This window comes from Triticum aestivum, chromosome 7A (genome assembly GCF_018294505.1).
Source record: "Triticum aestivum cultivar Chinese Spring chromosome 7A, IWGSC CS RefSeq v2.1, whole genome shotgun sequence".
NCBI lineage: Eukaryota > Viridiplantae > Streptophyta > Magnoliopsida > Poales > Poaceae > Triticum > Triticum aestivum.
This window is the reverse complement of record NC_057812.1, coordinates 678604850-678627683: the sequence shown is the minus strand read 5'-3', so window position 1 is coordinate 678627683 and position 22834 is coordinate 678604850. Positions and strand designations below refer to the sequence as shown.

The 22834-nt window shown below is 47.4% G+C and overlaps 1 protein-coding gene across 1 annotated transcript; it reads right to left on the bottom strand.

Moving 5' to 3' along the window:
• Window positions 1-8195: 8195 nt before the first annotated feature.
• On the bottom strand, window positions 8196-13087 carry LOC123149235 (probable allantoate deiminase). Its single transcript, XM_044568846.1, has 11 exons — window positions 12778-13087; window positions 12596-12684; window positions 11613-11716; window positions 11454-11538; window positions 11238-11354; window positions 10378-10487; window positions 10187-10292; window positions 10005-10091; window positions 9219-9458; window positions 9012-9137; window positions 8196-8885 (listed from the first exon to the last, which is right to left on the bottom strand). Exons 1-11 carry the CDS (start codon window positions 12863-12865, stop codon window positions 8553-8555), a joined length of 1485 nt encoding a protein of 494 aa, XP_044424781.1. The 5' UTR covers window positions 12866-13087; the 3' UTR covers window positions 8196-8552.
• Window positions 13088-22834: the final 9747 nt, after the last annotated feature.

Here is a 22834-nt window from a genome sequence, read left to right as displayed (position 1 = left end):
CCCTCCTTTTACTTTTTGTTATTTATATTAAATAAAATAAAATTAGCATTTTCTGTTTGTTATCTGAATTATCCGTGCAATATAAAAATACCCTAAAAATAAAAGTTCTCCAAATGCCCTGAAATTTAAATATGATTTTTTCTGGAATATTTGAGAATATTTGGCACTAAGAACACATCAGGGGGGCATCCACCTGGCCACGAGGGTGGAGGGCGCGCCATACCCCCTGGGCGTGCCCCCTGCCTCGTGGGCCCACGATGGCCCTCCTCCACTTATTCCTGCACCCACACACTTCTTCTTCCTCCCACAAACACGAATATCCAGCTCAAGCACGAGTTCTAGCTCATTTTGCTGCCATTTTCGATCTCCTTGCTCAAAGCACCTCTCACAAAACTGCTCGGGGAGATCGTTCCTTGGTATGTGACTCCTCCATTGGCCCAATTAGTTTTTGTTCTAGTGCTTTATTCATTGCAAATTTGTGCTACCTAGGTGACCCTGTTCTTGAGCTTGCATGTCAAATTTATATGGTTCCATGTAGTTCTAATGCATGATATAGGCTCTAGGCACTTGTAGGAGCCGTTGCTATCAATTTTGTTGAGCTTGGCTCACTTTTATTTGAAGTTACTAAAAATTTCAGAATTTTTTCAGAAAATAATGAAGAGATTTTTGAGGGGCCCATCGAGCCGAAGCTCGAAGGAAAAGCAAAATGAAAAAGTAGAGAAGCTCAAGTATAATCTGTCTCGCACCGCGGAGGTTCGGCCGTGTGAATGGCCTTCCTATGATTTCTCGAGAGCAACCGGGATTTATGATAATTTTTATGAATTGGCTGAAAATGCAGGCCTCACCGCCTTCCTCCATGACCAACACGCACAGTATCTCTTACTCACCAATATCTTTGCGCAAAACTTTCATTTCCATGCTAGGAGCTCACCACCTACGATGGAATTTTATTTATATGATGAGTATAAGGAGATGTCACTTTCTGATTTTTGTCGGGTTTGTTTGATCCCTTTCGAGGGCACAATAGAGGAACCACATCGCGGCGATGTGGATGGGTTTATTGATACCATCACTGTAGGGGAAACGAGGAAGGTTTTCGATGCATGAATCAGTAGTATACATTTTCCTGTCTTACGCTACTTAGCAATATTCACTAGTCGTTGTTTAATTGGTCGCAGAAACTGTGGAAATCTTAGTGTTCCTGATATTATTATTTTGTTCCACAGTTTATTCTCTGATAACTCTGTTAGTATGGGCGGTATTATTGCTAAACGGTTAAGTCTGAACCGTACAAAGGGCCCCATCTTTGGAGGCATCTACGCTTCACGTCTAGCTGCACATTTTAACATATCTATTAGGCATTATGAGAAGGAAGAAAAATTGCTGCCCACAGTTTATTTAGATTATAAGAGTATGGTGGCACACGAGTTTATTGTTAAGAATAGGGAAGGGGAGCTTAAATACAAATTGTTCTTTCATAAACATCATCCTGAGACTATTACCCTGCCTGCTCCTTCCTTGTTTGATTTATCTGGAGGCCATTACCTTGTTCCATTAGAGGCTATTCACGCCTACCGAAACCCTACATCAGCCACAGAGCCAGAGCCGGAACCACAAGTTGATCCTCCACGACAGTTTAATTACCATTGGGATCCGGAAATGATTGCCAACCAGTGGCAGTCAGAGTCTTCTTCTTCTCAGTACGACCCCAACTATTACTATGGATATCCGCCAGGCCAGCCGTGGCCATAGACCAACTTAGGCCAAAAGCCTAATCTTGGGGGAGTACGTATTTCCCACTGACATTATATTCATGTTCACACACTCATTGCTAGATGTCGGTGCTCATACTTTTTCATTGTATCATCCATGCTAGTTTATTTATTTTTTATGCTTTCTTCTTGTGTGCTTAATAAACCTTAAGAAAAACCAAAAAAATTAGTTGTAGCTTTTAATTAGTTTACTTTCCATGCTTGTAGTAGTAATTAAAAAGAAAACCCAAAAAGATTTCCTGTTCTTCTTTTGCTTGTTGGGAGCTTTCCCGTGTAAATAGTTTTATTTCTTTTCTTTTCTTTGGGGGTCGATAGGAGAAGACCATAATTAAATTGTTGAAGTGGCTCTTATATGCATTATTGTTGATCTGACAAAAGAGCCCATATTGCCTTGTCTTCTCCTGTTTATTGAATGCTTGCAGATTCCAGCTTAGTCCAATGCACGTGCACTGTTATTATTATTCAGATCATTCGGTCATGCAAGTGAAAGGCAATTATGACGATATATGATGGACTAACTGAGATGAGAAAAGCTGGTATGAACTCGACCTCTCTTGTTTTTGTAAATATGATTAGTTCATCGTTCCTGATTCAGCCTATTATGAATAGACATGTTTGCAATGAAAACTAGAGATCATAGTTTCTTGTGCCATGCTTGATTAGCTAGGAGCTTATAATGGTTTACCTTGCATGCCAACATGCTATTAAAATGGTTGTGATGTGGTATGATAGGGTGGTATCCTCCTCTGAATGATTTAAGTGACTTGACTTGGCGCATGTTCACGCATGTAGTTGAAACAAAATCAACATAGCCTTCACAATATTTATGTTCATGGTGGATTCTATCCTACTCATGCTTGCATTCGATGTTGATTAATTTTAATGCATGTTCATGACTGTTGTCGCTCTCTAGCTGGCCGCTTCCCAGTCTTTTGCTAGCCTTCACCTATACTAAGCGAGAATACTGCTTGTGCACCATAAACCCCAAAGTTATTCCATATGAGTCCATCATACCTACCTATATATGGTATCTACCTGCCATTCCAAGTAAATTTGTATGTGCCAAACTATAAACCTTCAAATAATTATCCTGTTTTGTATGCTCGAATAGCTCATGTATCAACTAGGGCTGTCCGTATCTTCCATGTTAGGCGGGTTATTCTCAAGAGGAGTGGACTCCGCCCCTCACTCACGAGAAAATGGCTGGTCACCGGGATGCCAAGTCCCATGCTTTATGCAAACTAAATCAAAATAATTGCAAAAAAACTCCCCCTGGGACTCTTGTTAGTTGGAGGCACTCGTTGTTTCGAGCAAGCCATGGATTGATGCTTGTTGGTGGAGGGGGGGTATAAACTTTACCATTCTGTTTGGGAACCGCCTATAATGTGTGTAGCATGGAAGATATCGTCATCTCTTGGTTGTTATGTTGACAATGAAAGTATACCGCTCAAAATATTATTCACCTCTATTTCAAAACCGAGCTCTGGCACCTCTAGAAATCCCTGTTTCCCTCTACGAAGGGCCTATCTATTTACTTTCATGTTGAGTCATCATCCTCTTATTAAAAAGCACCAGTTGGAGAGCACCGCTGTCATTTGCATTCATTACTATTAGTTTACATTGAGTATGACTTGACTGGATCTCTTTTACCATGAATTACAATGTCTAGTCAGTCCTTGATCTTTAAAGGTGCTCTGCATTTATGTTTTGCGGTCTCAGAAAGGACTAGCGAGATACCATCTTGTTCTATCATATTATGATTGTTTTGAGAAAGTGTTGTCATCCGAGATTTATTATTATTGCTCGCTAGTTGATTATGCCATTGACATGAGTAAACATGAGACCTATGCGTTATTGTGAATATGATTAGTTCATAATCTTTGCTGAAAACTTGAATGCTGGCTTTACATATTTACAACAACAAGAGCAAACAGAGTTTGTAAAAGTTTTTCTTTGTCACTTTCAGTGTGTCAACTGAATTGCTTGAGGACAAGCAAAGTTTTAAGCTTGGGGGAGTTGATACGTCTCCGTCATATCTATTTTTCCAAAAACTTTTGCCCTTGTTTTGGACTCTAACTTGCATGATTTGAATGGAACTAACCCGGATTGACGCTGTTTTCAGCAGAATTGCCATGGTGTTATTTATGTGTAGAAACAAAAATTCTCGGAATGACCTCAAACTTCATGGAACGTCTATTCAGAAATAATAAAAAATCCTTGCAAAAGATGAAGACCAGGGGGCCCACACCCTAGCCACGAGGGTGGGGGACGCGCCCCCTACCTCATGGGCCCCCTAGAGCTCCTCCGACCTCAACTCCAACTCTATATATTTACTTTCAGGGAGAAAAAAATCAAGGAAAAATATTCATCGCGTTTTACGATACGGAGCCGCCTCCAAGCCTTAAAACCTCTCGGGAGGGCTGATCTGGAGTCCGTTCGGGGCTCCAGAGAGGGGAATCTGTCGTCATCGTCATCATCAACCATCCTCCATCACCAATTTCATGATGCTCACCGCCGTTCATGAGTAATTCCATCGTAGGCTTGCTGGACGGTGATGGGTTGGATGAGATTTATCATGTAATCGAGTTAGTTTTGTTAGGGTTTGATCCCTAGTATCCACTATGTTCTGAGATTGATGTTGCTATGACTTTGCTATGCTTAATGCTTGTCACTAGGGCCCGAGTGCCATGATTTCAGATCTGGACCTATTATGTTTTCATCAATATATGAGAGTTCTTGATCCTATCTTGCAAGTCTATAGTCACCTATTATGTGTTATGATCCGTTAACCCCGAAGTGATAATAATCGGGATACTTACCGGTGATGACCGTAGTTTGAGGAGTTCATGTATTCGCTATGTGTAATGCTTTGGTCCGGTACTCTATTAAAAGGAGGCCTTAATATCCCTTAGTTTTCGCTAGAACCCCGCTGCCACGGGAGGGTAGGACAAAAGATGTCATGCAAGTTCTTTTCCATAAGCACGTATGACTATATTCGGAATACTTGCCTACATTACATTGGATAATTGGAGCTAGTTCTGTGTTACCCTAGGTTATGACTGTTACATGATGAACCGCATCCGGCATAATTCTCTATCATCGATCCATTGCCTACGAGCTTTCCATATATTGTTCTTCGCTTATTTACTTTTCCGTTGCTATTGCTATCATCACTACAAAATACCAAAAACACTACTTTTTCTACTGTTACTTTTTGCTACCGTTACCTCTACTATCATATTACTTTGCTACTAAACACTTTGCTGCGGATATTAAGTTTCCAGGTGTGGTTGAATTGACAACTCAACTGCTAATACTTGAGAATATTCTTTGGCTCCCCTTGTGTCGAATCAATAAATTTGGGTTGAATACTCTACCCTCGAAAACTGTTGCAATCCCCTATACTTGTGGGTTATCAGCTGCGCACGGGGTTGCGGCACGCGTGGACGAGGTGGTCGCGAGCTAAGAAGCGAAAGCAGAGGGGACGGGAGCGAATGCGGGGAGGGAAGGCTAGGTTTGCATGCTTAAAAAGGGCAAGAGGGCTCTTGCGGGCAGAGGGCTTGGGAGCGGAGCGGTAATGGCGAGTCTGCAGCTTTTGGGGCGAGAGGAACACGTCACGGTAGGAGGGCACAGAGGCTGAGGCCACGGCGATGGGACTAGGCTCGGTAACCGTGAGCGGCGCTGCAGGTGAGAGCGGCGAGCTCTTGAGAGCGGTGGAAGTAGGCGGGACGTAGGCTGTACCGTGCTGCTCGCATGGGTTTACGGCATGCATAACGTGGACCAGCGAAGCAGGGAGGGGTGGCGTATGCACTGAGTCTATGGAGGCGGGGTTGGGAGTTAGGTATGCATTAACTGCGGATGGAGATGGGGTATGGGCCGAGGGGGAAAGGTGAGGCGGAGTGGTGGCGCGAACAGGAGAAGGCGAGCGAGAGAGATGATCGGTCCTGTCCGCGCCGTTCGCCAGTGATAGCGAGATAGCCGAGGTGTCCGGAGCATGGTGCACAATGTCTCGGGGGAGGTTAAATAAGTTTAAAAGAAAGGAGGCTGGGAGAGGTGGTGGCAGGATGGGAGGTTTGCTAAGCAGAGAGCCAGGCTGTCTATCGCAGGCATCCCGAGAAGGAGCAGCGAGCGGGACCGTGGCTGCCAAGTTAGCTGGTTGGAGAGATTTAAAAATTAGAAGGAAAGCTGACTTGGCATCCTGAAGCGATTTGGAGAGGACGAACGTGATACCAGGAGTGTTAAGCGGCGACCGTTGGACTATCGAATTCAAAACGTCCGCAGACAAGACGAGCGCAAGGAAAAAATTATCCTCGTAGAGCAGGAGGACGAAGCTAGATCTACCCGAGAAAAAATGATTCAGGGCCAACTTAACTAGACAAGCACTTGGTTTAGCTACTGCTGGAATTTGACTGATCCAAAGTAAAGAGTGGCGATTAGGGTCAGGTGGTGCATTGGCGGGGGGAACAACACCTACATTGTAACTACGCAGGATGAGGGAATGAAACTTGAACCCATGACGTAATGGACGAACCTGAACTGCATGCTAGAGACGAGCAATCCTCAGCTCGAAGTTGCAGGCGCACCCCCCCCCCCCCGAGAGACGACGACGGAGAAGACGGGGCAGGCGCGACCGGCTTGAGGAGCGAGAAGCGGACATCAACACCGGGCCTCCTTAGGTCGCCGAACAAGACGACAAGGTCGGCGACCCCTCTGTTGGCGACGAAGAAGGAGAACTCGTCTTCGTCGACCTTGGTGGAGTGGAACTGGCTCGGGTTGCCGCCAAACAGGCAGTGAAGGATGAGATCACAAAGCACTGGAGTGATAGGTAGGTGGAATTGGAAGAAAGTTGCCGTAAGCTAGCAGCAAGGCGGCGATGGAGCCGCAGGGGCAGTGACAAACGATTTGAGCCTGGCCCAAGCAACGGTTTCAAACTTGAGGCCAGTTGAGTGGTGAAGAAAGAGCATGTCCGACAAGGAGCGACATGACTGGAGGTCGCTTGAGCCCGAGAGCGAGGTGGAGGACGCCTGGAAGGGAAGGAAACACATCGAGAAGAGCCGGTGGTGAAAAGGTTTAAGGTTAAGGATCGTTTGCACGAGAGCAGCATGCGGGACTGAGAACATGAAAGTTTGGTCATGGAGCAAACGAACATTGAAGCACCGAGCTACTCCACCGATGACTGCCTGAAGGAGTGCACCGGCGAGCAGCTCATCGAAGCAGAGCTTAGAGGAAGAGATGCAGAGGCAGATGAAGTGGGCGGAGGGAGCAAAGGCGGAGTCCGGCAGGACAGATGGTTGAAGGCCGTCCCCATCTCCGAGGCCAAGGAAGAGGCGGAGGGAGGCCTGAGCCAAGCGGACGTAGCGGGGGGAGGCGGCCGACGGTGGTGGCCCAGGGGCGGCAGAGGTGGGAGATGGGAGAGGAGAGCACATTTCTCGCTTTTTGTTTTGTTTTCTTTCTTTGTTACACTTTGATTTTCTTTTATTTTCTTTCTTGGTTTTCTTCGGGTTTCATTGTTTTTCTTTTGTTTTTTATTTTTCTCAGGGATTTTGTTTCAATATATTGTCTACGTTTTGTGTGTACATTTTTAGAGCACAAGTGAAATATTTTTATGATACACATTGGACATTTTTTAAATACAAGTCATACATTTTTGAAAATATATGTTTCAAATATTTTTTTGAATACATGGTAACATTTTTCAAAATACATCATGTACATTTTCTATGGCAATAAATATTTCTCTAACTTGTGCAAACTTTTTTTTGCATTGTATAAACATTTTTGAAGATTTCACGGACATTTTTTGGAACACATGATTATTTTCTTAAAATCTCTTGTACATTTTTTAATTTTAAATAACTTTTTGTTCAACCTACGCAGGCATTTTTTTCATATTGTATTTATCATTTTTTCTATGTCACAAATATTTTATTTGAAATGCGGTAATATTTGCTGAAAATGCCATGTACATTTTCTTAAGTGATACCAAACATTTTTTTTATTATGCAACAATATTTTTAATAATGTCTGCATTTTTTATTAATTTGCATGCATTTTTTGAAACATGGGAACTTTTTTTATTGCAATGAACTTTTTTTAAAAGTTAGCGACACTTTATTAAAACAGCGCTAAGTATTTTATACTAGTTATCATTTTTTTTCAAATTCCTGGTTTGAAATTTTTGTTAGTTTGAAATATATGCACTTGAAATATAATTAATAAAACTTAAGAAAATTAACTGGCATCAGTCTGACGAGCCTCTTCCTACCGCGCGATGGCAGGCCTCGCAGTTAGCGGCACATAGCCGCGCGTGATCAGTCCTCCATTTTTGTTTTTCTTGGACATACAACGTGTGGGACCAATATTTTCTAAGTTTAGGGACTTTTTATGGGGGTTCCATGTAATTAAATAAACTCTAAGGTGGTTTTCTGCAAGAAGAAAACTCAAGCACGGCATACATGAATCATACGTGAGACATATCGTACATGAATCATACGTGAGACACACCGCAGGACCGGTTCTCCATGTTTGAGGACCGTATTGAGATGATATTCTCATGTTCTGAGACTCTATTGAAGCCGTTTCTACGTTTGGGAACACAGAAACTGCTTCTGCGGCACGCTCTCCATCCAACCCGACGGCCGCTCACACCGTTCGTAAATAAAGAGTCTCAGCGAAGAGACCCGTTTATTTCTGGCTGGCCCAATGGGACGGCAGCCCGGCCCAGTCCAATCCATATGTACACATCCGGCGGCACGAACCGACCGATTCACATTTCACATTTCACAGCTCGGCGACGGCGTGCTGGTCCACGAAACGGAGCAGCGCGAGCCCGGCGGCCCACACGTCGTCCTCCGCCACGTGCTCCTCCGGCGAGTGGCTCACCCCGCCGCGGCACCGCACGAACAGCATCCCCACCCGCGTCAGCCGCGCCATCGCCATCGCGTCGTGCCCCGCGCCGCTCATCAGCACTGGCGTCGCCGCCGTCGACTCCCCGGCTCCCACCGCACGGCCGTGGCCGTGGCCGCCGGGCGCCATCGCCGACACGGCCGACCGCGTCGCGCGCTTCAGCTGGGCCGTCAGCTCCGGGTCGCACGGCGTGGCCGCCGCCGAGTGCTGCAAACAATATACGGTTCAGTTCTGCTCAGCTCAACTCAAAAGAAAGCGTGCAGCTCTCTGCTCAGCTGCAAACATGATAAACCACAGCTTAAATGCTTCAGTAGTCAGGTACAGTCCCCCTACCTTGTGCTCGACGGCGCAGTCGACCAGCCGGTGGTCGCACCGCTGCATGACGATCCGCGAGAAGCTCGCCACGATCGTCTCCCGCACCAGGTCGTCCATGGCCCGTATGTCCACCGTGAAATTCACCTGGTGATCGCGTCGACACGTGAGGCGACTCGATCGATGTTGGACAATGACAAGTTGGTCATGACAGTGATAAATGCTTACCTGCCCTGGAATGACATTGCTGGCGCTGGGCCACGTGAGCAGCTCGCCGACGGTGCAGACGAGGCCGGCGAGGGACTCCTCGGTGAAGCAGCCGCACTCCTCGTCGTAGGTCAGGAACCTGCTCGGGTCTTTGCACAGGCCCTCCAGTGTCACCACCAGCTCTGCAGCTGCAACCATCGGATCACGGCGCAATTTCATTGGAACCGTCCCAGCATGCCCTTGGGAACCGTCTACTATTACCTAATGAAACAGCCAACAAATTCTAAGCATTTCCAACTTTGGACGCAAAAGCCAAAGAGCTAGGGGTCGATTTGGGCCACTGGTTGCTGTAGGAATCTGAGACTGGGAAACCTATAAGCTTTCAGTTCAGAGCACCGGCCATACAAAAATCAAGCAGAGAGCAGAAGGCCTGAATAATCAGTATCAATGTCAAGCAGAGCAACATTGGCGATGGCGATACCCGTGCCTCCAGTACCGTTCACTAGGAGTAATTCTTAATCTGATAAATATAGCACACATCGTACCATCGTAGCGAACTAGCAAGGGCTCTGTTAGTTAAATGCTTCATGTTGACTGCCTACATTCTTTGCTGAAACATAAAAGAATGACCGCTGACCCGGTAGCTTAGTTGATTATTTTGCAAAAGCTGGGCTTTAGATAGTGACATAGTGTGCAATACTACTTCGTCATATTTTAGTTTAGTTTCATTTGGTTATGTTTTGGTCTTAAGATAGTGTTGATGTTTACTTTCGAGCGAAACAAAAATAGCAGAGAACTTGAATGCACCTTCAATCGCGTCTGCCCTGCGATTCCTTTTACGACTCCAAGGGGATAGCGGAGGGCTTCCAGGACAGGCCCTTGTTCCAAGTGAACCTGCCATACATAAACAGATAAACATAGGCTCTAAGTACTGAACTTCTTAATGTGAGTGTGCGACTACATGAAAGCGATATGCAAATCCTATATACCTCAACATAGCTCCCCACGGACTCTGGGCTGTACTTGACTTGACCAAGAGCATCAGCGCTAGCCTCGAAGGAGTTCAGCCGAAGAACTTCTTGAACTGTAGTGCCACTGGAGAAGTTGAATGCAACATATAGACTGCATCAGCAAACCGTTTTCAAAATGTAGTCCGGTTGGTTTATGCAAAAAGGGCAACCTCTTGTCAGATACTTGCAAAATTGATTCAGGTAGAATACCAGCTACAGCGGCGCTTCCCAGAAATGTTGTCTGAAATCTAACACCCTCCTCGTCGCTGAATGCAATCACCTGAAAATGAGAACCATGCTCTGTCATGTCTATATTCAGACCTTCCTAGGGCTAATGGGCAGGGATTTCAGTGAGCAATAGTAAATCAATTGGCACTTTAGCAGTGATGCATATCGAAAGTTAAATGCAGGTTGTGATCTATAGACAATGCAATAACATATGTCATGATAAGTCAAAACACATACATCTAATAGGTTGTGAATCCTGAATATCAAGACAGCTAGAGTAATGAAAGCCAAGCCATTAGCCATGTACACGTACACCAGTACACCGTACACGTCCTCGTCGAGATTAGCATGGAAAGGGACAAACGTTTAGAGAAACACTATAAAACTAGATTCCTTCTGGCCTACATCTTTCTTTGTAGCTTGTCTGGTTATCTGAATAAAATAGCAGCAGGCCTCATGCCTGCTTATCTTAATCAGCACCACAAAAGTTAGATCTGAAACAATTAGGCAATAGACACTGCTAAAAGTTAAAACTTTGCTGATGGATTATGCTGACTGGAAGCAACTAGTGAACAATAAATATTAAAGCACTCTGAAGTAGTGAAATTAAATACAGAAGACAAGGACAAGTTCAGTGCAGATTGGTGTCGTATTTGTGCGACGCATGTGAGTCGTCATCCACCTGTGCGCAATAAGATAATGGCTCGTGTAACCAGCTCACTGATTGCAGTGAGACAAGCACACTATGCTGATAACATAGTAACAGCAATATTAAACTGGGAACACAAGAAAATTTTATAACCTCTACTGGTCTAGTGAGCCTTTGAAGTTTTCCGGTGACTCTCAAGACCTTCAGAGCAGAGATTGCGCATATAATACCCAAAGCTCCATCATACATGCCAGCATCAATGACAGTATCCTGTTTTTTATTTCAAATACAAGGCATCTTAAGTCAGTGATCGCTCTTTGATTACTATAAAAGAATTTCAGCAGGAAACACGTAGTTGATAGTTCTCACCATATGGGATCCAATCAATAGAGCCTTATCTGTCGAATTGGAGGGCTCAAATCGACCATGAATGTTACCCATTTGATCAACCCACCTTTAGAAAGTAGCATAAATACGTCAGTCCAGTCGAAAGCGTGAGAAAATGACTGCAAGTGCAAACAGACATACGTCGTAAGTCCGGCATCTTTCATCCAGCTGATAATGACATCAGTGGCTCTGAAGGAAGCAGGACTCAGGAATGTCCTTTCGAGGAATCCTTCGCCATCAGATATCTGAATCATGCAATCAACACGGTGTTAGAGTTACGTGCCTCCTGCTTTGCTGAACTGCTATGGTGCCAAGCAGCAAGACAAAAGATACAGCACACATCTTGGAAACCAGAAATTGCTCATGCTGGATATTATAATCCGGCTACAAAAGGTGAAATTTGAGCAACCTTGATTGCTTCAGGTTATCTCCCCCCAAAACAGGGCATGTAGTATAAGATCATATGGAATGACTAGGAAGCACAATCGAACAAAAAGATGGAAACGTGAGAAAGTAAAGGTCGCGTCAACACCTAACTAATTGATTGCTAAAAAAGTGCATAACCAGTGTTATTAATTGAACTAGTTTTGGTAGTTTTGTGTATGAGATGGTCTCCAGTGCGAAGAGAAGTCATCTTGCTTAGAAAATGACTTGTGCAATACGCACAGTTTACCGCCGTTGCGTACTGCAGAGTCTTGTGCTAAAAGAAGTCATTTGCAACATGCGCAGTTTATGGATGTTGTGTACTGCACAATCTTCTGCTAAGAGAAGTCGTGTTTCTTAGAAAATGGCATATGCAATATGCAGAGTTCATCGCTGTTGCGTTCTGCACAATCTCTGAATTCAGGAACGGTTGATATAACCGAAAGCAAGGAAGCCCAGATGTTCTTCTGTGTATCTGTAGGAGCTTAATTAGGAGGAGATAACGAGTAGTGGTTGAAGATCATAGAACAGTCAGAGTGCAGTAATAATCAATCAAACAAGATTCCCACATCTGGAGATAGAAAAGTGGATCAAGAAACTCTGAATATCTGGAGCTGGCAAAGCGGATGAGGAACTGTGAATATTCCCAACCCAAGACCAAGAGCCGGCGGCATAGTGGGTGGACAGAGAGAGAATCTGACCTTGCCGAGTTCCTTGAGCCTGAGCACCGTCTCGTCCCTGAGAATCTCCCTGTACAGGCCGTCTCCTCCAAGCTCCAGCTCCAGCCCATCTGACCAATTCGTCAACAACCATCATCGGTGAGAACAAACGATCGGTACCGGAGACACGAAGCAGCCCGACAGCAGCGAAATGGATCACGCACCGGAGACCGGGGTCGAGGCGAGGCTGGCCGGGACGACGGAGAGGAGGAGGATGAGGAGCACGGAGGTGGAGGAGGAGGAGGGAGCCATGATGAGCCGCCCGCCCTGACCGCTGGTGCGTGTGTGGCCTCTGTGGGCTGGGGTTGGGGTGGCTTGGCGGCTCGTCCCTTTCCTCCCACAGCACAGGGGGTGTGGCTACTGGCGCGAGGCCCCCGCCTTTGTAGCCCCGCCGCTCGGGCTCTCGTTGCCTCGTGGCATCGATCGATCCAGGCCGTGGGGTCTCGCCTCCGCGCTGCACCGCACTGCATGCACGCTCTGCTTCCTGCTTCCACGAAACGAAACGGGAAAGCGGGCGCAACCTTTGTGTTGGTTTCCGGGGAAAAGCAGAGCGGAGGAGGCTGGAATGAACCAGCGGCGGGCGGAACGTGGCAGGCAACAACCTGCCGTCTCGCAACACGACTCCAGCGGACCACGGGTTTTCCGTCCAAGCGGGCGATCCTCCTGGATCCACCGCCCCCACCACACCATCTCTGCGTCGTCAGATCGGGCGATTGGCCGCTCGCATAGGCAGATTCAGGGCAGGCGCATCTGATCTACAGCATGACTGCACCTGCATGGTGCATGCACGGACGGGACAAATCGGGAAAGCGACGGGCCAGTCGGCCGCTAGCCATAGCTAATCTTTTGGCAGGGAAAAATGATCCGGGATGGATAAAAGTTGTGGTCCAGAGAATCTCGTGGTTAAAAATGTGGTCCAGCGAGTGGCGAGCTGAAAGAATCTGGAATCCAACGAGCCTTCCAACTAGGAACCCAAGGCCCCGCCGGCGCCGGGGTAGCGTCGAGTGACCGCCAGGCGGCTCGCGCCCTCGTTGGCTCGTGGGTGCCATCCACCGGGGCACGGTCCCTCGCGCGATCCACAGAGAGCACTGTTTTTCTTTTGGATCGTGGAGAAAAGCAGACAAGTTGGAAACGGGTTACGTCTCGCAACAGAACTCCAGCTGATCACGGGTTTACGAGAGAGCGATCTTCCTGGATCCCCACCCAAACCCCCGCGCACTCGGTGTGTGTTAGAGCTTTAATGGGCCCATGCTAGGGTTCGCGTGAACAAAAAGCATGGCCGAACGCGCCGACGCAAATGGACAACATCCGTTTTTTATGTTTGTCTTGACCCATTTCAGCCCAAATTTGGTCTGAATTTGGATCCGCGTGTATACACCACGGACGCCCGCGACGTCCTACCTTGGTCCTTGGCCCACCTGTCAAGGCCCCCCTCCTTCCCTACAGCCATGGCTGATGAAGCTGCTTCGCTGCCGCCCCCGTCCCTGAAGAAGCCAAAGAAGGAGCTAACCTCGGAGCGGAAAGCGGCCGAGACGATGAAGCGGGCCAACCGGAGGAACAAGCAGAAGCTGGAAAAAGATGTCGTCGCGACCGCCGCCTCCGCTGCCGAGAGCGAGGCCCTTCCCGCCAAAGCTGCGCAACGGGCCCTCCACTAGCTAGAGTACCGCAAGCCAGCCCTTCTCATCACCGTCGCTGCAGCGCCCCGCCCACCCAGGCTACCGGAGATCTTTGCGCATGAACATCGCCATCGACATACAGATATCTTTTCGGACATGCCCCGACCGAGATGCATGAATCATGGCCAAGATGTGATTTTTTTGGCACAATGTTGTATGCGGGCATGCCATATGGTACCATGCAACAATTTCTAGTTCTATTTTGCAATCTACATGCTATGTTTGACCATGAAAATATGTTTTTTTTAGAAAAAAACGGATCAAATGAGTCGGCCGTGCGTATTGTCCATAAATGCACGGACAAGGACGAATGTAGCCTCTAATGGCGACTCACGGATAAAATCCATGTTTGCTTGAGTGGGTGTGTTGTAGTTGGTCTTAGAGTATCTCCAACAGGTGCGTGCGCTAAAAAACTTTTACAGCGCTGAAATAGCGATTTCGCGCGCGGGAGGGGTTGATTGCTTTTTCAGGCACCGTAAATTTTAGCGCACCGCTGTAGCGCTTCACCAGACACATTAAAATACAACACGCGTGATCAGCCGGCGCTTGGACAAAAATTGAAACAACACATACGAAGCAACACAAAGTTCAAATTCATACCAAACATGACATAAATTCAAGTCTCACACTACAAGCTAGTTCATACGATGCAAAAAAACTAGATAAAACGATGCAAATAAACTAAATAAAACGATGCGAATAAACTAGATAAAAACTACTCCTCCTCATCCTCCTCGGTGGTGTAGTCCGACGACGTAAACGCGTCGGTCCACCGAGGATCGTTCTCGTCCTAGGTCGACGCAGGTCCCAGGTCGTACTGGGCTTCCGCCAGTGCCTTCCGCTCACACTTGTCCGTCCGACGCGCGACTCGCTCCGCCCTCCTCTGCGCTTAGAACTCGTTCTCGGCGACAACATCCTGCGGGAAGCGCTCGCGCCACACCACCATGGCGTGCTCATCCGTCTCAGCGATGAGGAGGCGGCGCTCTCGCCTCTGCTGGATGCGGCGATCCTCGTCGTTGATTAGCCGCGGGGGAGAAGCGAGTTCCTGCGCCTGGTCGCGTCCGCGCGTCCGAGAAGTTCATCTGCGCCCGTGGCCTCCCGAGGCGGCACGCCGCCGCGTTGTACGCGCGGGCAGCCTCATGGACGGCCTCGAACATCTCGAGCCCGAGGTGTGTATCACCGGAGCGGATCTTCGTGTAATACACGCCAAGGGGGCGGAGGCGGACGCCGCGGTAGCCGAAGCTGCTTCGGGGGCGCGGCGGCATGGCGACAGTTGGGGAAGAAGGCGCAGCGGCGACAGGGCACCGAAAGAAGCGAGGAAGAGGGCGCGGCGGGAAGAGGCGAGGCGAGGGAGATGATGGTTTTGCGGGCGCCTGTGCGTGGCTTTTATCGAGCGCGCTAGACGACGCGCGCCAAAACTGTCGTGGTGCCCCCGCCTGCTAGAGCGTGCCAAACGACCACGCGCGCCAAAATATTGTTTTTTGCGGCGTGCGGGTAATCTACCGTGGCTGTTAAAGATGCTCTTATATACATGCGGGGTACGCGCTATTGTTGGCCGCTGTCTGCATGCTGCAACCACAACAGATTGAGGAATCTGAGGTGGTGTTTGGTTCTCTAGTTCTAGGACTTTTTCTAGTCCTAACTAAAAAGTCTTTAGTCCCTAAAAAGTCCCTCCCTATTTGTTTCCAGAGACTAAAAAGTCCCTAGTCCCTTCCTAGAGATTATTAAATGACCATGTTTCCCCTAATATATAGAAAAATAACAATCAAACAACACCATGGGTGGCGGACCAATGGGTGCATGAAAGGGCATTGTTGGAAAAGTCTCAAAAAGTCCCAAAAAGACTCTCCTTGAGAGTCTTCTTCATTTAGTCTCAAATGCCTACTTTAGTCTCTAAAAAGTCCCTCATGTTTGATAAAAAAGTCTCTAAGAGGGACTTTTTCTAGTCCCTACACAAAAATGTCCCTGAAAACTAACACCCCCTGAGGCAAGTGCACTGCCTGCCTGCATGCCTGCACAAAGGAGAGAGAGAGTGCGACGGCCAGTCAGCCACCAGAAAACTACTTTCTCCGTTTCATAATATAAGACGTTTTTTGATATTAGTGCAGTGTTAAAAAACGTCTTACATTATAGAACGGAGGGAGTATTATATAGCTGATGTCGAGAAAGAAGTAAAGGTCTTTCAGAAAAAATGGGGAAATGAAAGGAAGGAAACAAAAAGAGAATGTATAGATAAAGTTGTGGTTCAGGGCATCTGACGGCTAAAAAACGTCGGTAAGAGCATCTCCAATAGCCGCCGCCTAAGCATTATGGAAATCAAGATTTTTCTTATCTTTCGGTTTTTTCAACGATTTCACAAATATTTGCCACTTTGGATAGATACCATCCGCAAGATAGTAGACATAGTTGTATGTATGACCATTTGCTACAAACTGCAGCGATGGTAGTTCACCATTTGCAATCTTATTCATGAGTGGTGACCAATTAACAATATTAATGTCATTCAAAGATCTAGACACAAAAAAAGCATGTCTGATAGAAATATTCTTGAAGGGGTTGTTGTCTTGCATGAAACGCTCCATGAAATCCACTCAAAAAAACTTGATGGCATAGTTTTTAAAGTGGGTTTTAAAAAAGCATATGATAAAGTTAAATGGCCTTTCCTTCAACAAGCTTTGTGTATGAAAGGTTTTGATCTGGCCTGGAGAAACCAGATTGATTCCTTTACGCAAAAGGGAGTGTAGGGATTAAAGTGAATGACGACATAGGTCACTATTTCCAAACACACAAGGGGATAAGGCAAGGAGGCCCAGTGTCATCGATCTTGTTTAACATAGTGGCTGATATGCTGACTATTTTAATAGGCCGGGCAAAGGATGCAGGGCAGGTAGGTGGCCTGGTCCCACATCTAGTTGACGGAGGGATTTCCATTCTTCAGTATGCTGATGATACTATCATCTTTATGGAGCACGACTTGGCGAAAGCAAGAAACATGAAACTGCTGTTATGCTTATTTGAACAATTATCTGGCCTCAAAATTAACTTCCACAAGAGCGAATTTTTTTGCTTCAGAAGAGCAAAGGATGACCAGGACACATATAAACAATTGTTCGGATGTGAATTGGGCTCCTTACCGTTTACGTACTTAGGTATACCCATTCATCATCGTAAGCTAACTAACATTGAGTGGAAATGCATCGAGGATCGCTTTGAAAATAAACTGAGCTGTTGGAAAGGGAAGCTCATGTCATATGGAGGACGATTGATTCTGATTAATTCGGTCCTTACCAGTATGCATATGTTTCTATTATCCTTTTTCCAGGTTCCGATGGGAGTCAGGAAAATGTTAGATTTCTACCGATCTCGATTCTTTTGGCAGAATGATGAGCTCAAACGAAAGTATAGGCTTGCTAAGTGGGATATAATCTGTAGGCCGAAGGACCAAGGGGGTCTAGGTATTAAAAATTTGGAAGTCAAAAACATATGTCTCCTTAGCAAGTGGCTATTTAAACTGTTGTCTGAGACGGAAGCTACTTGGGCACAGATTTTGCGAAATAAGTATCTTTATGCTAAAACCTTGGCCCAGGTAAATGTGAGGCCTTCCGACTCACCTTTTTGGAAGTGTTTGATGAGGGTCAAACAACTTTTTTTCAACAAGTCAAAATTTATTGTCGGGAATGGTGCCACTACGAGGTTTTGGAAGGATACGTGGCTTGGGGGAGACTCCACTTGCACTTCAATATCCTACTTTGTACAACATTGTGCGACATAGAGAAGCCTACGTTGCAACTGTTTTACAATCCACTCCCCTCAATATTAGTTTTCGGAGGACGCTAGTTGGAAATCGTTGGGAGGCCTGGCTCCACCTTGTTAGACGTTTAATGGAGGTCCGGCTGTCCCAGCAACCAGATCAGCTGTATTGGAAACTTATTAAGAACGGTGTGTTCTCAGTTAAATCTATGTATCTGGATGTCATTAACTCTAGCGTTGTCCCTTCCTCGATTCACGTTTGAAAAGTAAAGGTTCCCTTACAAATCAAAGTGTTTATGTGGTTTGTGCATAAACAAGTCATTTTGACTAAGGATAACCTGGCAAAACGCAACTGGATGGGCTCTTCTAGGTGTAGCTTTTGCGATCATAACGAAAACATCAAACACCTCTTTCTCGATTGTCCGTTGGCTAAGATTCTGTGGCGCTCGATTCATATTGCGTTTAATATTAATCAGCCCACCTCTATCAACATGTTATTTGGAGCATGGCTTGATGGGGTTGATTCCGATACTGCAAGACACATTCGTGTTGGCGTTTGTGCTTTACTTTGGGCAGTATGGAACTGCAGAAATGATTTAGTATTTAACAGATCAACAAACATTCACTTTTTGCAGGTTATCTTCAGGGCCACGACGTTCATCCGTATGTGGTCGCTACTCACTCCGACGGAGGCCAGGGAGCATTTGGTTACTGCGTGTACCCGATGAGAGATGGTAGCGCGGGATATTTTCAACCGGTTTGGATGGCGGTCATGTAATAGGATAGGCATGTAGTGCTCCTATTGTGTTTGCCAGCCGATTGTGGCTTTGGGTTTTAGCTTTTTCGAGCTTTTTGTTTATTTTCGCACCTCGATACTTGGCGACTTTGTTACTGGATTATAATTTTAATAATATGAGCCGTATGCATCTTTCTGATGCAGAGGCTGGGGTAAACCCCTTTTCGAAAAAAAAAACAAAAATGCATGCCTAATCCAAGTCTCTTGATCGGCCATCACTTCAAGGATTATAGTGAAACCATTTTTTTTAACCGTGCAATTGCCCATGACATGCCTTAGGGCTTAGGACAGTTCTTCCACTTCAATGCATGCAATCTATTGAGCCAAGCATATCTGGGAACCCGCGAGTTTTGTTCATTTCCAAAAGCCTTGCGGCGTCTCCGGCATTGGGAGATCTCAAACACTGCTGACCAAACACTTGCATAATTCCGACTGCGAAGCGCTTGACACACATGATGACTTAACTCTCACCCATGACCAAGTGGTCATCAACTAGATCAGTTGGAATACCATATGCCAACATACGCAAAGCGACTGTCACCTTCTGAAAGATACTATGCCCGAGCTCTCCGACTGCATTCCTGCTTTGCTGAAAAAATGATCATGGCTCTCGTTGCCTCGTGGCATCCACCGGGGCACGGTCACTCGCGCGATCGACCGAGCCGCGAGCTCACCTCTGCTTCCATGTCCGTGAAATGAAAAGTGAGCAGTGTTTTTCTGTTGGTTTCTGGAGAAAAGCTAGAGGCTTGGGATCAGCGAAGGAACGTGGAAACGAGTTACGTCTAGCAAAAGAACTCAAGCGGATCACGGGTTTCCGAGTGAGCGATCTTGCTGGATCCCCACCAAACCCCCACCATCGGTGTGTGTAATGGACCGACCCTTGGGTCCGCGTGGATAAAAAACCCGGTCGAACGCGTTGACGCAAATAGACGGTTGTTTGCAATTTCAAGTTTATGAAGTAATCCATGAAGCAAGAAAATCTAACTTTAAAGCAAATGATCTTGTTAGGGCCTCGGTTTCTTTAGCTCAGGCCCGTTATATTTGGTTGTTCACCACTGCGGATATTTTTGTTTGTACCAGATGTTATTGATGTTTAAATAAAGTGTGGTGGTGGCCATACAAAATGAACAGTTGTCTGCTTTTTATGTTCGTTTTGATCCATTTTCAAACCAAATTTGGCCTGGATTTGGATCTGCACGTACACGCCATGAACGCCCGCAGCATCCTCCTCTGGCCCAGTTGTCGACGACACATCATTTTCATTCCTCCCACCCTCCTTCCGTACAGCCATGGCCGACGAACCTACCACACCCCCGTCCCCGTCCCCGATGTGGTTGCCCACGCCGTGGCCCCGAAGAAGCCAAAGAAGGAGCTGGCCCTGGAGCACAGAGCGGCTGACACGATGAAGCGGGCCAACTGAAGGAAGGAGAAGGCGAAAAAAGACATCGTCGCCTCCGTTGCGGAGAGTGAGGCCCTCGTCGCCAGAGCCACATAACAGGATCGCAAGTCGGCCCCGCCTGCCCAGGCTACCGGTGTCGTTGTGTATGTCAACATCGCCGCCGACAGATGAGTATCTTCATGGACACAACACGCCCAAGATGCATGAATTTTGGCGCAATGTTTTATGTCGGCATGGCATATGGTACTATGTAGTGGCGAATCTGGGGGGGGGGGGGGGGGCTCGTGTCGAAGCCCCCCCCCCTCCAAAAGTTGGATTATTTTTTACTAGTATTCAGCCAAGCTTTGTATCAAAATTGTAACCTCATTAGAACTAAAAAAATTGAGAGTTAGTGGTTTTTTGTTCACACCGATAACATCCCTCCATTTTCTTCCAAGATTCACCACTAGTGCTATGCAACAATTTATTGCCTTTATTTTGCTATCTACATGCTATGTTTAATGATGAAAGTATGTTTCTCGAAAAAACCTGGCCGAAACAAACGAAATGAGTCCGCCGGTTGGACGCACTACCTAAAAACGCATGGACAAAGGACGGACGCTGCATCTACTGACCCAAAACGAATGAGATCCAGGTTTACTTGGTCGGCGCGTTGGAGCTGGCCTTGGATCGAGGCAGGGTACGTGTTATTGCTGGCCGCTCGCGGCATGCTTCAGCCACAAGCCCACAACAGATTGAGGCAAGTGCACTGCCTGCACGCATGCATGCATGCACAAAGGAGGGGGAGAGCGACGGCCAGTCGGCCACTAGAAAGCTACTACGGCTGACGCCGAGAAAGAAATAAAGGTCTTTCAGAAAAAAGTAAAGAAGATGGATAGATAAAGTTATGGTTCAGGGAATCTGGTGGTTGAAAAACACGGGCAAAGGCGAGGCGGCCTAGTTAACAATTTTAGTAGAAGCAACTAGTAATTATCAACAAGATTCGATCAATATACGTACTCGGCCCCCCTATACTCGAATCCTGGCTCCGCCACTGCGGCCTAGTGCCGTCGCTTGCTTGGTGAACGCACGGAATCTGGAATCCAGCGAGTCTCCAACTAGTAGTATCACTGGGAACCGAGGGGGCGGCGTCCATGACGGACGGGCCCGTGACGACGGCGGGACCCGGCAGGTTGGCCGTAAAGGTAAAGCCATGCTTTCGCCTCCTGCGTGGTGGACGTAGGTACGTTGTGCGCGCGTGGACGGCGTGCACGGCCGTGCGTGCGTGTTTGAGCTAGCACAAATGCATGCGATGCGCGCGGGCGCACGCACATGACACATGCGGCTCGAGGCCGAGGGCGCGGGACGAAGGAAGGAAGGCACGGGGCGCGCGCCAGTTGCCGACCGAGACAAATTAAGCCGTGGGCCGGGCGCCCGTGGCTGAGATACGGGAACGATACGCCAGTGGTCCGCCAGTGCGGTCGCGCTCCCCTCCGTCCGAGCACGACGGAATCTGGAATCCAGCGGGTGCCCAACTCAACTAGGATGGGTGGGGTCCAGCCGTGGTGCGTGTCGACGTCGTGCCGCGCGCTGCGCTGCGGTGGGCGTGCTGGAGTTGGATTCCGCCGCCGCCGCCGTGGCCGCGGTGATTGTGAACCACCCGCTTGGCCAGAACCGAGCGTGGCAGAACCAAGGGCAAACAGAGGCGGAAACGAGCGTGGCCACTTGCTGCTACTGCACTGTGTGCAGCGCATCGATCGTCACGGCCGGCCCGGGCCGTACGTGGAATGAAGGAAGGAATGACTAGTTTACGCGCTGCATGGAACGCGCGGTTGGGCGTGAGTACGTACCTGAGACCGACCGACCGACCGATCGATGGGCACCTGACACCAAATCGATCACTCACTCATATGATCATCAGGACATTATGGATCATTACACGAACTAACCATGCATATATGTTCAGGCGCTAGCCGCATTTTATCCGTGGCTTAATCCAGCCGCATGATAATCCCTTGTGTTTTAAACTACATATATTCGCTGGTTGACGACCTACCTGCTCGTTGGAAGATCCTGCATATGTTCATTTGATTTGATTTGATCAATGGGAATCTCGAAAGATTGTCACAAAAAGGTGCAGATCTATAGTAGTATGCTATGCGCGCGCGCCTCCACGTAAGAATGGCACTGCAATTTGCCAAAAAGGAAGGCGCACTGAGTACGTCAACAAACCTGCTCTGGCGGATCTTGTGGCCGAGGGGTAACAAGGCAGGCACCACTCACTCATGCATGCTGACATGGCTATCGTTGAAATGGATCGCAAGTCACGCATTAGCACAACCACGCTAGAGATGCATGCATGGTGCAAAATAATCCTGTACGACCGGGTCGTACGTGCGACCCGGCCGCAAGGGAAGGCTGTCAGGTGGGTCACCCCCACGACGAGCTCTCTCACAAACGGGTCGTACAGGATTCACCCCTATGCATGGTTGCCTTTCGACTGGAAAAAATTCTTATACCACCGGGTCTTTCCTCCCATCATGTGAGACCCGACCAGGAGGAAGCCACGTGTCACCACCAATCTCAAAGCATCTCCATCTTCCCCAAAACTATTTCCCAGG

What these genes read in the sequence shown, in the direction of transcription:
- LOC123149235 (XM_044568846.1), bottom strand. Translation starts at nt 12,865, where the DNA reads ATGGCTCCCTCCTCCTCCTCCACCTCCGTGCTCCTCATCCTCCTCCTC. An exon ending in AAAGATGCCGGACTTACGAC is followed by an intron (nt 11,539 to 11,612) that starts GTATGTCTGTTT and finishes TACTTTCTAAAG; the next exon opens with GTGGGTTGATCAAATGGGTA. An exon ending in TATTGATTGGATCCCATATG is followed by an intron (nt 11,355 to 11,453) that starts GTGAGAACTATC and finishes AATAAAAAACAG; the next exon opens with GATACTGTCATTGATGCTGG.